This window comes from Paramormyrops kingsleyae, chromosome 6, assembly GCF_048594095.1.
Source record: "Paramormyrops kingsleyae isolate MSU_618 chromosome 6, PKINGS_0.4, whole genome shotgun sequence".
Taxonomy (NCBI): Eukaryota; Metazoa; Chordata; class Actinopteri; order Osteoglossiformes; family Mormyridae; genus Paramormyrops; species Paramormyrops kingsleyae.
The window spans coordinates 24,199,667-24,217,840 of NC_132802.1; the positions used below are offsets into that span (position 1 = coordinate 24,199,667).

Sequence of the window (18,174 nt, forward strand, 5' to 3'; positions counted from 1 at the left end):
GGTGAACTGACTCGAGAGGGAGACTTGTGAACAAAAACCTTCCCCCCCACTTCCTGGCTTGTTCGTGGGGTGAGAATGATTCTTCTGTATCACACTATCAGGAGTCATCCTACCGCATTCATGCTGAATATCAATTGGAAATGATAATGTTAAGTTGTATGGATTGTTGGGCCACGTAACAAAGAAAACAATGGAACCCATTCTTTTTAAATTAGTCATTATCTTTATTTGATTTTCATCACACAATAGTCAACTGTAAAATGGGACTACATGTTATATCTGTTGGGAAACAGACATCATGTATTTTTTATACAGTGACATTTAACTCAAGAATTTAAAATTGAAATCATGAATTTCTGTATGTATACAATAAAGCATTGATCTCAATTGGATGTTTATGGACAGTAAAATATTTTTTGAATTTTTTCTAATATGAAACACAAACATTCTTCAAAAATCAAAGTCTATAACGTATGATCAATCATGATAAAACATTCATGCATTGAACAAAAAATTCAATTTTCCATTTTTTAATTCTCAGTTTCCAGTTATGACTTGTTAAAGAACTACTGCAGGTACAGGCAAAATGTTTACTGAGAAGTGACTGCTAATGACTGGAGAATCACCAGATTTTTGCTGGAATTCCCTTCACACTGGGCTACTTCTTTTAAATCCAGAGTCGGTCCATGTAGCGCAGTGGCTCTCTGAGACGACAGTCCGGCTGGGCACATCATCTGAATTGGTACCTGATGGGAGGAACCGTCTCGCAGTCTTCATCCTCAGCAAAGGAAGCAAAAAACTCCAAGAAGCGCTGATGATGGGGGATCTTTGTGTTGGTGATGGACTCCACCACTTCAGATACCCTATTTACACACACACACACACACACACACACACACACGTACAAACAGAACAAGCATGGTTTTTAAGGTTAATACAATTGAACTGCTTTATATATGCATTCCCAATTCAATATGCAAATGTGCCGAAATGTGACCCCTGGAGAAAATTTTGATGGGATTGGCCTTCAGGGACCAGTTATGTTTATGGTGGTGGCCACACCGCACCCTGTCACTTCTGTGGTTCCACTTAGAAAAGGAAATAATCCATATTTCGTTTTTATTATTTGGGGTGGCAACAGGGGGTAGCCAAGTTTTTACTAGTGGTGACCATGAAGATTATTTTATGTACAGCTTACCGTATGCAAAACAAATAAGACTAGATGATTCCTTTATGTTGGTTTGAAATGACAGTATTGCAGTATTATCCTGATTCTAGCTTCAGTGAATCTCTGTACGTTACATTTCTCTGTGTTTGAAAAGCACACGACAACACAGGAAGTGGCAGCTGGAAAAAGCATTTTTAAAACAGAGCAGTGAATGTCAGCTCCTCAAGGTCTTCATATCCTGCAAGGTGGAGATGAGCACAGAGCCAAGGAGGAAACTGGCTGCTTGTCAGGAAGAGCACAAGAGGCCGCTGGATGGAGAGGAAGTGGCGGGTGGTGGATTGGGGGAGGGGGGGAGTGTCTGAGTCAGGATGTTTTCATAAACTAGCGCAAACTCGCTTGTATCAACCCCCAGAGCTTCACCACACGTCTGTGGGGGCATGTTTCCTGCCTGGGAAAATGGCCTTGCGATGTGGAAGGGTGGAGGGAATCGTCAAAGAAATGTATCCATCTAGGTGTCTGAGGTATTAACACATAATGGGCCTTGTCCAGCCATTGTTGGGAATCGGGGTGGTGTCTGATGGGATGCTGGGCCCATGCTGGGTCACGGCAGAATTTTCCAGACCGGGTTCCTGCAAGCGCTCGTCACACATTTGCATTTCATTAGTTCCATGGTGTTTTCCACCTGCTGCTGTCATTAATATATCCAATAGCTGATCACTTATTTTGACAAGCACTTTGGAACAGAACGAAAGATCCAAAGTAAATGAAGGAGAGTATAAAATAATATATCCAGTTAAGGGATATATATTTTAGTACAAGATTCTAAAGCCAGTCGGCAGCAACATTCAGTGCTACCAGTCAGCTTCACAGTAGCAGTATGGTTTATATCTCACCAGCATCTCAACCCCCCCGGGCTCTGCCTATATGTGCTGTCTGGCACTACAAGGCATCCGTGTGAATGGCTGCAGAGTGGTGGTGCTTTTCCTAGTGAATTCTGTCCTCCCCGTATCAAGGACATCCCTCAGTGCCCAAAGAGACGGGCAAGACGGCCGCAATATGGCGCCTTTCAGCTCCTCCACTTGTTGGAGCTGATAATAATAATAATAAGCAGAAAGGCCAGAGGGGAGGGAAACTAGGGTGACCAGATAATCCATGTCAGGGAGGACACTCTGAGCTAGGACAGGAATTGTAAATTACCATTTCAATTAAACGGACCTGGATTTCACTTGAGCACTGAGCTCTTGCTGTGTGCTGATTGGTCAGTCTCCTATAATCATGCATGTGTCATTAATGCTAATGTGAAACAGCTGGATGAGTCTTTCAGTCAAGGAAACAAACCAGTCAAAGCACAAGAAGAGCTAAACTATTTAGCCGAGCACAGGAGCCTTTCAATTAGAAAGTAGTTTGTAAAACCCGAAGTAGCTCAAAGTGTCCTCCCTGACATGGATTGTCTGGTCACCCTAAGGGAAACCCCCCTTCGTTCAAAGCCGATGAATGAAATTCTCTGGGAACACCCCCCCACCCCACCCCCGCCCTCTGAAACTCAACCTTACCAATAAATCCTAGAAACAACAAACAGACTCCTAAAGTACCTGGAGAAACAGTCGCTCGCTTGGGATGCTATAACTGATATGTGAACATTTAAGTGGATAATTTACGACACGACTGAAAACAGTGTGAAATGTCTCAGGGGCCAAAGACTCAGAATTCAGGTAGCAGAAAGTAAGTAAAACAGTATTCATTATGCAATAAACATTCCTTGTTTTCACTGAATGCTATTCAGGAGTGTAGTGAGATCATTTCTGTTTACTTAGTGCAGCAGGATGACAAACACCTCTGTGCCATGGGTTTAATTACTTTTTTATTTTGCTTTCATTCATCTCATTAAGGGATACTGTTAGTGAGCAGAAACATTCAGTGCACGGTTCATTTTTTATGATAACATTCGCCTGAAATAAGCAGCAAAGCACCTCGCATTTTTCATTTTGGTCCTATGGCCATGATTTAGCTGATAGCCCCAGTGTAACATTGACCTACAGCAATCTTTCTGGAACAATAACATCCACACAAACAGGAACAACTTTGCAGCCAGAAGGACATGGTTTCTTGGCATCGATGATTAAGACCTATGATTATGACTAAAGGTCGTTTTGATTCTCACAAAACCTGGACTTTACAGGTTTATTCAAGGAACACAACACTAAATATAACCATATTAAATAAGCCTAATTTTAAACTTGTCTATTGATATAGTGATCTTGCCAATAAACTGACATAGTAGTGTTTAATAATTATGCACTGAGGTAAAGACCTGTGACATCTGTTAACCCCACCAGCATATACATTACAAATAACCTATATGGTCTCTGAGGACATATATATTTCAACTAAGTTATCAGATACACAATAAATCATACTATAATCTCAGGGATTTAGAGCTCACAAAATACAGTCAAGTATGGAAGCACAGCAGTTGTCAGCTGGGTAATATCAGCTCTTTAGATCTGACTGCTATGGATAACGTACCTTTTATCCAGCCTTTCTTGGTTCTGGCAGTAATTGCTGAACAACATGGCGTTCTTGTAGAACAGATGAGTTATTTCCAAGTTGTGGTTTTGCTGTAAGAGGAAAAAAGTGTGCTATATTGTAAATACTGTACTCCAAAATGTGTACCCCTTTGTTGATATTAAACAAATGTCTTTGTTTGCCAAACCATGAACATTTTTTATGGCATAAGCATTAAGTAAGTGCATGCAATGTTCTACTTTAATGGCATATCATTGTTTTGGCAGTAACCTATCCATTCATCCATCCATCCATGCATCCACTTTCTTCTGCTCATCTGGGTCCAGGACACAGAGGCAAACATGGATGAATGGATGGGTTACTGCCAAAACAATGTACCATCATTAAAGAATCTTATGTATGTATGTATGTATGTATGTATGTATGTATGTATGTAACCCATACATACTTATTACCAGGCAAGAAAAACAAAGTAAAATAGAGGTAACTGTTACAGGAAAATCATAGGGCATATAAACAGCATCTACTATTGCCTGTGAGCACTTTTGGAAAATGTCTGACCACGAGTAAATAATAAAAGTCAATATGTTACAATGACGAAATCCTAAGAAGCACCTTCTGTGTTGTTTCATCAAAAGCCAACCTAGTGCATGATTACATGCAACAGTAGCAACCTAAAACAAACACGGTAATGCTAGAAGCATCCTAATATGTCTAGAAATACATTATGCCTTTGTTATAAAGTAGCAGTACACAAACAGCGTTTGCTATTGTGAGTGTCAGGAAAATCGCAAATGGAAATATGTACAGCTGTATTTATATACGCAGAGTGGAAAAGGTTCAGCTTAAGAGAAGTAACTTGAGTACACACAAACTACAGCCAGTTAAGATTTTCTGTTAAAAAACACAAAGTACTGTACTTCCTGTTGTACAGATGTTATACTTGTTTTATGGGCAGTTGTAACATTTGATTCAGGTTAAAAAGAAGACTTGTATATGAATACACAGTGAGAAAAGCAAGTAAAGAATTATCAACTTACATCCAATCTGTTTAATGCTAATATTGTATCCCCCTTCTACATAAAGTATCTCTGCCTGTACTGTACCTTACTTTATTCCATTCACAACCACTTCTCCCACCTGTAATCCAAGGCAAACCCACATATTCATTATCCATATTTGGAGCCTGGATTTCCTAAAGCCAGCAAATACAGCCCCACAGAAACATCTGTGTGCAACTGCTTAATCAAACCACTAGGATGTGAGCTGCAGTTTACTGCTATTGTTCTGAAGATGGGGTATTGGGTTATTCTAACAAACTCCCATTTGTACCTAGCGATCAAAACTGCAGGTTTTATAGCATTTTTGGCTTTATAGGTACCCTGCTGGCTTCATGGGAAAGCTGGGTGATTAACGTGTTTAGTCTTGGCAGATCAGGATACATTTTAGTAATGGGACACACATGTGACACATTCTTGAACAGTAAGCATTCTGCTGTAATGGAAAGAGTGTGGTATTAAGTATTGGTTTAACTCACAGTCATTATGAGAAACTAAGGCAACAGCAGAGTGACACAGACACACGTGAACCAAGGCGATTTATACATTTATGCTGCTTGGAGGATACAGTATAAGCACATGTTATGTGTTGAAGGGGTTGTTCTCTGTGCCTCTAACTGAAGGGGCGTGATGTTTGTGTGCACATCTGCCTTAATGATCTGTGAGAGAGGGGTTCATACAGGACTCATCCTTCATCTCATCATTCCGTGACTGGTTAGTGCACCCACTCCTGCAGCAGAGCCTTAGATACTGGGATTTGCAGTCATCCCCTTCCCACGTGGGCAAGTTTATCTATAAAGCCCTGTTTGGAAGCTCTTGGATTTCTCCTTGAAAAGATTATAATCCATAATTTGCTCAGTGCACTCTGCCTTGTCCTTGTACAGCTGTTTAGATGTGTGTCCTGACATGCAAGGCTGGATAATCTCTACAGTGTGCAGCGATGGGGAGGGGGCGGGTAGCGGGGGGTTTCTTACCTTGATGTAGGCTATGAGCTCTTTCAAGGTCATCTCCTCCTGCTCCTCATGTCTGCCCTGGACAGAGAAATTATCCCACTCGGAGTACTCTTTTCCTGCAACCTACGCAGACACACATTTGAGTGAGAGAGAGCAGGCCTACATCTCTCTTCTACACGTACAAATAAATGTTTGTTTACCTACCATTATGGGGGATTGACATTAACTTTCACTTCCTTTCAATACACGATTCTTAACTTTGTTATATTAGAACTAGGAGTATTTACTACAATGAAATTTGATGCGGTGGGGGGAGTTTTTATTGTCTGCCTGTTGTCAACCAGGAATCACTCCACAGTCCTTACCCAGAGTCCAAGGTAAATGACACTGAAAGTCAACAGGTCATCTAAAAATGAAGCAATTCCTTCATTGATCTTATTACAAAAGTTAGAGGACATCAGGAAAAGAAAATGTAAACCATTTCAACCATTTTAAAAGGGGTGAATGTTTAGTTGTATAATCATTTTTACTACATTACCAAAATAAGGCTATTGTTCATGGCATCCTTCCAAAGTTTTGGTTTTAAGGACCAGCGCCTGCTGCTGATTAATTAACTTCCCATAGAGACAGAGAGAAAATATGGGGTCTGAAAGATAAAAGAGCCGTCGTAACAAATGCCTGTGTTGCCTTGTACATGTACTTCAGTTTGAGTCCAAACAGAACCTCTGTATCTCTTCTATATCTGATTAGCACAGGAAATGAATAGAAATGAATAGAGACAGAGCTACATAATATATGATCCAGAGTAATGAATGGACTTGAAGACATTACGTACACTGAGTCAAATTTTAAAAGCTATCAGGCTCTCCGTGCAAGTACATTTTCTGAGATTATTTCAACTCATCATCAGTACTTAAATAATTTGCTGCATAACTAAAAAAATATTAGCTGTAGTCTGAACACAATACAATTTAGGGGTGAGGAAAACAAGTTTAAAGAGTGCTGAAGAGTTCAGTTTGCCTTTGACGTCACATTTTAATAATACTCTTTATTATATTGTATGCCATATTATTAATATTATACTCATTAAATTCCATGCCAATGACCAGAGACTTGGGATGATTGATGCATAGTTGACCCACAAGTGACAACTAAACTAAAGACCTGTCATTGTTTCTGAAGTGTATGTTAAATTGACTGATGTAAAGACATGCATTCAAAAGCATTTCAGCTGGAAAGATTTTTCTCTTATCTGTGGAAACAAGACAAGATAAAGTTCACAAGGGAATATGTCAAGGTAACCGTTATGCGTGCAGCAAATGTACCCTGCAAAATCTACCACAGATTAAAATACAGACAGAATACCATATCCGTGAAAGCAGTCGAGGCTTAAGTTAAACCTCTGCAAATATTACTTATCCTATTACCACTGGGAAGGACCAAAGACATGCAAAAATAACATCATGTCACACACCTGTTTGCTGCTAGTATAATCTACCCTCTTTTCCACTGGACTAAACCTTGGAAAATGTCAAAAGAATCCATTGTTTGTCTAATCTTTTCCTTTGTAATTAACTATATACATTTTGGGCTTCACCAACACTATTTTTATTGGCAGAAATTAACTTCAATCATATCTTGGCTCAAACATGAGTAACAGATCATGCAGAACTCCCACTGATATATTTTTACTGACCATATAAGTTCATAATAGATTTCAGCAGTGATGGATAAGCCTAAATAAATTCACTATTATGTTGCACTTGTGGCATTAGCATCGGGTAAGGATTTGATAATATTTTTTGCAGTGGATGCTCAACTGGCTACAAGAAAAGTTTAAGAGAAGAATACATTATAGCACAACAGAGCAAATTCAATATATTCCATTGAAAACCTTCTTCAAAAGAAGAATCTATATATATATATAGATTCTCTATTTACTAAAAGCAGCCTCCTTTAAATCTTGGGTTTTACCATCTCATCTCTGCTTGTTGGGAATTTACAGGACATAAATAAAGGTTCCGCATAGGGTAAAACAGGCTACGTTTAGTCTCTCTGTCTCTTGTTATAAAGAGACGTATACAAGACCACTTGTGTTACTGACGCATGCCAGCCCAACGCAGCAGGATGAGAGACAACATAACAGCCTGTAAGCCACCAATCACATGCAGCCATAGTAACACGTGATGCTGCCTGTGTTACAGCTATAAACAGATATAACGGTGCAAAAAGCGAACACTGCATATCTATGCAATAGCAACTATAAAGGTATATCAACAAAATGCATATCTGCATTAATTTCTTAATCTAACACTACAGTGGATCGAAAATGTCCACACATCCCAGTTAAAATTGCATATTTGGTGTATTTCTGGCAAATCATATTGTTTCTAACAATAGGAAATACTATGCCAAAGAATTACAGCATATGTTACTTAAAACTCCACATGACAATGTAAGGAGACAATGTAACAATGTCGTTTCATTGGAGAATGGAATCTGTAGACCGATAATTCGTAAAAACCTAGTAAAATGTAGCAATATACATTAATTTCAGGCTTGCCTTCGAAGCATGTTGGGCACTTCAGAAGTCTTTAGAAGCAGACAGACTGCCTTCATTCACTGAGTGCTTAAGATTTCACCCTTTAACCATGGAGGACAGCCAATTTTCCCAGCTATCATGCGATGACATTCTGCATTTTCCTCTTACATAATCTGTTAGTCTTGGGGTTATACTATGTAGCTAATCGCACACAGAAAATCTGTACATACTTTATATCACACATTAACATGACAAGATACAATGTAACACCCTAAAATATTATTCGGGAAGAACCTTCTTCAAGGATTGTGTGAGAAGCACTCAAAGGAGCATGAACAAGTGGCTGGTCGAGGCCCCACTGCGCATATAACCCACGCTGTTGGTGCCAGGGAGATCCCATGTCTCCCTGACACTGTGCTGAATGATGAGTGGACTGGCCCTTTTCAGCTCCTTTTGCAAACACATTAGCTTCAATCATATCACAGCCTAAGACCCAAAGATACATTTCTCTGTTAGGCCTCAGACAGGCATTCTGTATCTCGTTTCAGAATGGAAGCCTCAAAGCCCAGCGATGTGGGGTGATCTCACAGCCTAAGACAAAGTAGAAGACATTCCCTTTAAGATGTAAATTTCACTATCACAAATCAATTGGCCATTAACGCCTTTTCCTTTATGTTTTCATGGCTTAAAACCTCCAGTAACAAAACTTCCTTTCACATGCACTTTTTCAAACAGATCAAATGAGCCACCAGGCCATTGTTTCAGGGCACATGCATCTAGCTAAACACTCCAGGTCACACCACCAGGATTTATTCTGCCTCCAGGGTTTGTGAAGCAGAGCCAGAAGAAACGGAGAATTCCCACTTCACTGATAGGTGTGTTTATGCTACACACCAAGTACCTAGAAAATATATGGAACTTCCAAAGAAAAAGCTGGGGGTTATTTCATCTAACTAGAAGAAAGTCCCTGATGACACTGATGATGTCGTTGTCATACCTGTGCGAGTGTCTTTCTGTTGTACTTTCCTGCAAGTTTTCCCATATGACAGAATATATCCCACTAAGTCAACAAGCACAGTGTAAACTCACAATCACACTACGTGTAACCCGATTCCACAATTGTCAAACATTGCCACGTGGAATAAGAGTAACAACTTAAGAACAAAAAGGAAGGAGTGATTAAATTACTTACTGACATATCTTAGGAATGTAAATAAACCCTTGAAACAGAAGCCATTTGGTGGACAATGTAGCTTCACACAGTAGGGGCCTGGGACCAGGCTGATCAAAGCCAAAGCACCTTAACTGCACATCTGCAGGGAATGTATCAAGCGGAGGGAGTCACGGGAAGGTGACTGTCTAGCCTGACCAACCAAAGGTGGTCACAGATAACAGAACTATAGCAGATCAGAACACCAAGTCAACAAGGCAGCACAACTGGGCAGTGCATTTCAAAATGTCACGTATAGTCACAACATTACTATAGCCCAGTATGACTAAACTGAAATGACATCATCGTCATGCATGCACAATAGCCCATTCTCTGAGGCAGGAAGCCGTGTTCAGAGCACTGCTGTCGATAAACTCCCTTCCTCTACAGCATTATAAAATGTTAATTTCACACAATAGTTCTTCTGCAGCATACAAATCTATTACTGGCAGATTCTGACAACGGGTTCATTTTTAAACAACTGCACAAGGGGCCAGAAAGGACTTCAAAGGGCTACATATTTTTATTTTCTGTGACTGGTACTTCACATAATTCAATTTATCTGCCCTATCCTTTTGGTAATACTATATAAAATGTATTACTACTTACCAAATAGGGTCATACAGCTTCTCGTTAGGTTAAAAAAACATCTTTCTGTAATTTCTTGTTCTTGAAAGACAACCCATTTTAATTCATTTCGAAATGCCAATGCCTCACAATGAAAGTGTTAAAGGACACCAGCTAACCATTGTATTTTACACTCTTTTTGAGGAGGTTCTTTCCAGAATGGCTCTTTGCTATGATGATTTGGAGGTGATGCTACGATTATATAATTCCTTGGTAAGACCCCACCTAGAATATTGTGTGCAGGTTTGGTCACCATACCTTAAAAAGGACATTGCTGCCTTAGAAAAGGAGCAACAGAGGGCTACGAGAATGATTCCTGGTCTTAGAGAAATGTCTTATGAGGAGAGGTTAGCTGAGCTGAATCTGTTTAGCCTCGAGCAAAGGAGACTAAGGGGGGACATGATCCAGGTCTATAAGATTCTAACGGGACTGGATGCTGTTCAGCCAAATGGCTATTTCAATATTAGTTTAAATATTAGAACTCGTGGCCATAAGTGGAAATTAGCAGGAGAACATTTTAAAATGAATTTGAGGAAGTACTGCTTTACACAGCATGTAGTTAGAGTATGGAATAGTCTTCCTGCTAGTGTAGCGGAAGCTAAAACCCTGGGTTCCTTTAAATCAGAGCTAGATAAGATTTTAACAACTCTGAGCTATTAGTTAAGTTCTCCCCAAATGAGCCTGATGGGCCAAATGGCCTCCTCTCATTTGTAAATTTCTTATGATATGATGATGATCAAGAACAATAAAGGTAAGCTTAAGCGAATGAAGGAAACCAACAAGTGACTGCAAGGTGAAACAAGAAACAGATACAGACACTGAGTGACTATGGATGGGGAAAGTGAGCTGGCAGCAATGAGAAGAGATTAAAAAAAAACAGGTAGAAACACAGATATAACTTTCAGTGAAAACTATGTAAATATATTCATTATTTATTTGAACAAACTGATTTTTGAAGTCATTATTTGCAACCATGCAGTTTCCAGCTGCTTATCCCGGGCAGTATTGTACAGTGAGTTTTATTCATGTTAGTGACACTGACTGGATGCTAATTTGGACGTCAGCCCTGCACACCCCAGAGCATGTTCACTACTAGGTTCGGTGCTGGGTGGTTAAGTTTATTTTGAGCTAGCCATGTAAATGAAAGAGCATTTTCTAATAGAAAGCACATTTTTCGTCTTGTGTTTTATCCATTCGGCATTGACATTGGTGTCAAAAGCTGGATAAAAGATTTACACCCAACTCATAGCAGCAATGCATGAAGAAGATGATGACTAGCAAAACTGACGAGCTCATAGGAGAAGCGACAAGGACACTGTACTCTGCAGGAAAGGAGTTGTCGAAAAAACGTCCACAGAAGATTCTGTCAGTGGAAAGCTGACTCCATAATGCAGTGCTGAGACAGTGTGGCCTCGGGAAGCCAGCACGAGTGACCTGGAATGAAAGCTGCCTTGATTGCACAGTGCTGAAGGGCACCACGGCACCAGGCAGCCATTATGGGAGATCCCGAGTGTCCGGACTGCAGCAGCAGAGATGTCAGCATGACTCCCGCTTCGTGAAGAGCAGGTGTTCCCCCGAGTGGACTGTAGTATGGGAGCTCTTCAAGACACAGGTGGAGATGGCAACACAATACTACAACAGGTCACTAGAGCTGACGGTGGTACAGTAGAGTCTCACGCTATAGGGTAAGACATTGATAGTCCTTCTCGATATTTGGGGTAAAGGCATGTGGTCAGTAGGAGTAACTGCAGGCAGCCCAGCAGCAGTGACACTGGAAAAGGCACTGGCAGAGGCTGAACATGAAGAGGTGATACTCTACCCTGATTTACACCCTTGCAGTGCAGCTGAGGCTGAACGTGAAGAGGTGATACTCTACCCTGATTTATACCCTTGCAGTGCAGCTGAACCAAAAAATGAGAGTGAAGAAGCAGTATGACTGGTGAGAAAGTCACTGCGAGACTGGTCACTATGGTGAAAGACAGGCCAGGTGGGGCAGCAAGAGAGGCTGTTCTGTGGCAAAGGAGCTGTTTGAGTGTGCAGAAGCAGGCTGCATTTTAGAGTTCCTAGAGACAAACTAGGACATAATCGCAGTGCAAGACAAAGACTGCTCACACCTCGACCTAGTGCAGCATCAGACTGGCATTAGAATGGCAGCCCCAATTCACCTGAGGCCCCACTGGCTCCCACTGGCTGGCAGGCAGAGGAGCAGAGAGTCAAGGAGAGTCCAGCTGCAACAGTCATCAACGTATCCAGCAGCGTCTGGGCAGCACCAGCTGTCCTAGTGAAGATTGGCAGCTGGTGGTGCTGTGTTGATTACCGCTGCCTGAACACCATCACAAAAGTGGACTCCTACCCGCTCTTTCACATTGTAATGGGTCAGTGTGACTCAGCTCCCTGGACTGTGGAGTGGCTAGTAGCAGGTGGCACTCACCCCAGAAACAAGAGGGAAGACGCTGTTCATCTTGGGACAGGGCCTGTAGCAGTTTGAGGTGATGCCATTCAGGCTATACAATACTCTTGCCACTTTCGAGCAGCTGATAGAGCAAGTGTTGACTGCCGTACTATGTAACCACTGTGAGGTACATCTGGATGACCCGCTGGTCCATATACCAATTTTCAGTTGAGTTTTGGATGATTTCTGAGAAGTTTTCAGTGCCATCCATACAGCAGGTCTAAAGCTGAAATGCAGCCTTCTTCAGCAGCAGGTCAAGTTTTTGGGGCATGTGGTCAACACCAGTGGCAATATAACTGATCTTGACAAGACCACTGGAGTGCGTACCTGACAAAGACCACAATCAAGAGCATTGCTACAGAGCTTCCTGGGGATGGCATCTTACCACTTCCTAGATTGTCAAGAGGTTTGCCGACTTTGCTGCCCTACTCTACCACCTGACAGAAAAATGTTCCAGTCGTCCACAGAGTGTGATGGGACCGTCCAGTGACTACAGGAGGCTTTAACAGCTGCACCAGTACTGGCCTTCCCTGATTCAGCACTGCCATTCATGGTACACCAGTAACATGGCGATTGGGGCAGTATTCTCAAAGATAAGAATAAGTAGTGGCCTACTATAGTCATTGCCAAGGTCAACTATTGTGTCACCAATATATATGTAAATGTAGTGCTATATTGTGACTCTTACAATAACAATGACGTGTACCGTTGATGCAATTACAACAGATTATGATTAATTATCATCATATTGCCCACCGCTACGTCTAGTGATTCTGTGTCAAGTTCATTCTTAGCAGTGATTTCCTCCGAAGCATCTTCCCTATTAATTTCAGTTCAATGCTAGCTATTTTGAAGAAGATGTTTAAATAAAAGGGGTTTTTCTAATGGAAAGTGAGCTTTTATCCTGTATTTAACTTGTTCGGCAACACAGAATATATACTAGGGCTGGCAAAGTTAATGCATAATGAGTCCATTTTGATACCTCAATGGGAGAATCCATCCATCCATCCATCCATCCATCTATTTTCTATACCCACTTGTCCTGTGCGGGGTTGGGGGGGCCTTCACCCCCATGCCAGAGACTAGGGCTGCAGGCCGTGGAATAATCTAGGATACCAACCCATCACAGGGCACACACACACACACACACACACACACACAGATAGACAGACAGTTTGGTAACTCCAAATGACCTCAGCATGTTGCTGGACTGTGGAGGGAAGCTGGAATACCCGAAGAAAACCCCACGATGACACGGGGAGATGACATGCAAACTCCACACACGGAGCCAAAGTGAAGACTGCTGGTCCCAGAGGTCTGAGCAAACAGTGCTATTGCTGTGCCACCCCCCCCCCCCCACCACCAGTGGGAGAACAGCATGAAGAAAGACTTTTAAGAGACCTACAATATTTCTCCCTGTTTCCAAACAAATGTCAGAGCTTCAGTCTTGATGTTGCACAATCCCAGAATTCACAGCTAGAATCCAAATATTCAGCTATTGACTCACAGAGAAGCTGACGTAGGAAAAAGTGAAGAAACATTGTCACTTGGTTTATTTCATTTGTAAAGATTGCAGACAGCTGTTTTTGTTTTTAGATCCATTTGTTAAATAGGTTTTGGATTTTGTTAGATTTTTGTCCTAAACATTTGCCTTCTGTTTTGAGAGCAGTGTCATAAACAGAAAAAACGTCTGTTGATGTACATAAAATTAGAGCAAAATTGTTTTGTTACAGCTGCTTTATTTGACTCATGCACCATTGATAAAGACATAATTTATTTTATCTTCTGAGTTTTGTTTGGAAAAATAAATTACTATAATAAATTTAAATACGATACAATCTCCTAAAATTTTTCTTTTTGGAGGGTTTTGCAACATGGAAAACTGACTGATTAGTCATTTGGCAGTCCTAATTCATACACAAAAATTCATCATGATTTCATTCTTTTCTGCATGACAGGGAAAAGCCCAAAACCATGCGTTCAGGAATTTTAATCTATGCTTTTGTATCCTAGTTTCCGTTGATGACTACAGAAAAGTGAACAGATGTATTTCCCCCTGACATCACGGAATGTAATAAAAATGTACGGCTGACGTACCTGCCTAAACGCATGCAGATCGCAAAGAGGTGATGTCACTGCAGCTTTGATGCAGATGGAGCCTTTCAGATTAATAACTGCCTAAAAATAACCAGGCTTGACTGCATCACTGGGAAAACCGTTTGCAGAGGTAGTGTGAACATGACAGGAAATGTACAGAGCTTTCTTCACAAAGCACAGCAGCAGAATATGGGGAGTCCCTGGCTGATGGGGAGTCCCTGGCTGATGGGGAGACACTGGCTGATGGGGAGACACTGGTTGATGGGGAGACACTGGCTGATGGGGAGACACTGGCTGATGGGGAGACACTGGTTGATGGGGAGTCCCTGGCTGATGGGGAGACACTGGCTGATGGGGAGTCCTGGCTGATGGGGAGACACTGGTTGATGGGGAGACACTGGCTGATGGGGAGTCCCTGGCTGATGGGGAGTCCCTGGCTGATGGGGAGACACTGGCTGATGGGGAGTCCTGGCTGATGGGGAGACACTGGCTGATGGGGAGACACTGGTTGATGGGGAGACACTGGCTGATGTGGAGACACTGGCTGATGGGGAGTCCCTGGCTGATGGGGAGACACTGGCTGATGGGGAGACACTGGTTGATGGGGAGACACTGGCTGATGGGGAGACACTGGCTGATGGGGAGTCCCTGGCTGATGGGGAGACACTGCTTGATGGGGAGACACTGGCTGATGGGGAGTCCCTGGTTGATGGGGAGACACTGGCTGATGGGGAGACACTGGTTGATGGGGAGTCACTGGCTGATGGGGAGTCAATGACTCATGGAGAGTCAATGACTCATGGATAATGGCTAGCTCAGGGTGATTTTCTGGTTTCAGGCTTTTCAGAAGGATGTTCTTTGCTTCAAGAACCACTTATATAGGAGCTTGAATTAATAAAGACCTGTTCCATTTGAAGAGGGTGTGCTCAGCAAAACACTACAGAGGGTGAAGGATGTTTGCTGCATTAATTCCAGCAGAAAAATTCTCCTTAATCTCATACCATGTCAGGACTTTATAACATTTTTATGTCTATCCATGACTGCACAATACAGTATTTGAAATTAGAAGGCTTCTCATGATCCCATAACAGGGGAAAGTTTTCAGTTATAGAGGTATAGAAAGGAACTCTGGTCCCAACTCTCTGAGTCCACTCTCTGTCCCCTCTCTGGTTAGCCAATGAAGGTCAGACTTCTGGCCTGGACCCCGTTTCCTGTTGTGCTCCAAAACCCAGGTGTGGCAGACAGTACTTTGTTCCTGTGGTCCTAGTTATGATTAATGCTGCTAAATAGAGGCATACTTTTACTATTCTGAAGGGATCTCAAGCTGGAAGTTAACACAGAATCCCCTTGAATAAATGAAACTAGATGCTGTCGGAATGACAAAAATGTATTCTCTGGACAACCCTGTCACCCCTCCCCATTCTAATATTTACTTCTCCCCCCCCAACTGTCTACAATCTCTAGTGCCCCCCCTCCCCAAAAAATATTTATTAAAAGCCCAAATTTATGTGACTTGTCTCAGTGTAATCAGGTTAATTAGATGTGGGTCTGTGGCTGTTCTATCATGTGCCATGATTAAGTGACACTGCTTTAATTTTGGTGCAATTTGCCTGAAAATTAAATGAGTTCCAAAGCTTATTCTTTACAAAGTGAAGTTCCAGTGAAGTTTAAAAAAGATCTGACAAATACTTTTTGAGTTACGCGATAAGTACCTGCGGCTACCCTTCTCTTTGATACTACTATATATGTGGTGCAGCTTCATTTTGGTGTGATTTGTCTCAAAGTTTGACTGGTTCCAGATCTTCACCCACACAGTGTGTCTGCAAAGGTTGAAAAATATCCATCAAATAATTTTTGAATTATCGTGCTGATGAGGATCAAATGTTTGAGGCTGCCCTTCTCTTTGCTCCTGCTCCATGGCACCGCTTTAACTTTGGTGTGATATGTTGCAAAATTTGATAATTTTCCAGATCTTCCCACATACTATGTATCTGAAAAGTCCAAAAAAGATACGTCAAATAATTTTTGAGTTATTGCATTAATGAGATAAGTATTTGTGATGCCATACCAGTCCCAAAACCATATGTATTACTTGTTCAGGGAATACAGATAGAAATGCAAAAAAAAAAAAGATTGACTCCCTCAGAAACAGTTGCTACAGAAGACTTCAGATCTATGATTGTACCCACTGTCAAGCATTATTCGGGTACAGTGTATAGTACAGCAGAGGCGATACACTGGAGATACATCTTGTACAACATGCATGTATTACATTAACATTAATTTAGCAGAAACTTTTATTCAAAGTATCGTACAATTGAGAAAGGGTCAGTTTTAACTGTGAATAAGGGCCTTGCTCAAGAGCCCCACAGTGACATAAACTGTCCCACAGTGACATAAACTGTCCCACAGTGACATAAACTTGGCAGTGTTTCTGGGATTTGAACCACCGATCATCCGGCCACAGGCACACAGGCCTGATCTGCAGAGCCACGCACTGCACTACACAGTGCAGGGTGCAGTGCTGGCCAAAGAAACATAACACATGTATTACACTATAGTGTTGGCATTTAAAAATCTTCCCCTTTTTTCTGTGCTTTAAGTTCCCTATTATCACTGCTGACTCACACTGTTTTTCAAAGAAACTTCCTATGTTTCATTACAGAATTACAGTGTTTTTCTGGAAAAAGACAAAACAAACCAGGATGGTGGACAAAAAAGGATGTATCATTAAGTGCACTGTGTTAATCTGAAACGTACACATGGATTACATGTCAAAATGCATTCATGAGACAAAAGTAAAACAAACATGTATATGAAGAGTCCTAAATTAATCGTTACAGCCCCCAGAATCAATGACATAACAAGCATTGTATATATCCTGCTCTATTTCTCTTAAATTTGTATATTAAAGTAGAATTCCTTGTAGTTTCAGTGAAAAAAAGTCTCATCCACCTCTCTAACTGCATCGACTGGGTCACTGCAAAAACTTGTGCTGGTCCAAAATTGTCATGCTGAAATCGCACACTTGACCTGACGTGAGTATGCAGCTGATTAAAAAGCAGCCCCGAGACTCGCAGTACAACACAACATGGGAGAGAGATGACTGCCTTACAGAGTGCAGCTAGAGAAGCAATGAGACTGCAGGCGAGAGGAGACGACAGCACTGAGCATGGTGACTGCCTGCCCTGCCCCCCCCCCCCCCCCCGGCCACTTGGCAGGCTATTTTAATAATGAGCTTGTTAGCATGTGGGAGTGAGTCTTTTGGCTTTGATGGTCCTTTGTGGTGAGAGCACACACATCATCTCTAGGCCTTTAAACAAGAGCAAGGCACTGACAAGAGGCACTATGAGCATAATTGTCTACAATTGGCTCTCTGAATAACTCACCTAAAAGACTGAAGGCGATTCACAACCACCAGATCCCTGAAAGATAACTATCAACCTAATGATAATTTTAGCTGTCAGACATACACCTCTTCACTCTACTCTGATATTGTAATTGCTTTATAAATTAGCTTATCTGGTCATCGCCAAATGGC

At 41.6% G+C, this 18,174-nt stretch overlaps 1 protein-coding gene across 1 annotated transcript in view; it reads right to left on the minus strand.

The window, feature by feature from the left end:
• Positions 1 to 206: 206 nt before the first annotated feature.
• Positions 207 to 18,174, minus strand: part of uba7 (ubiquitin-like modifier activating enzyme 7) — a 50,849-nt gene continuing 32,881 nt past the window's right edge. Inside the window, exons 22-24 of the mRNA XM_023805588.2 lie at positions 5,727 to 5,828; positions 3,695 to 3,786; positions 207 to 863 (exon numbers count right to left, since the gene is read on the minus strand). Of these exons, the coding sequence (XP_023661356.1) occupies positions 731 to 863; positions 3,695 to 3,786; positions 5,727 to 5,828 (327 nt within the window). The 3' untranslated portion in view covers positions 207 to 730. The remainder of the gene's footprint in view (positions 864 to 3,694; positions 3,787 to 5,726; positions 5,829 to 18,174) is intronic.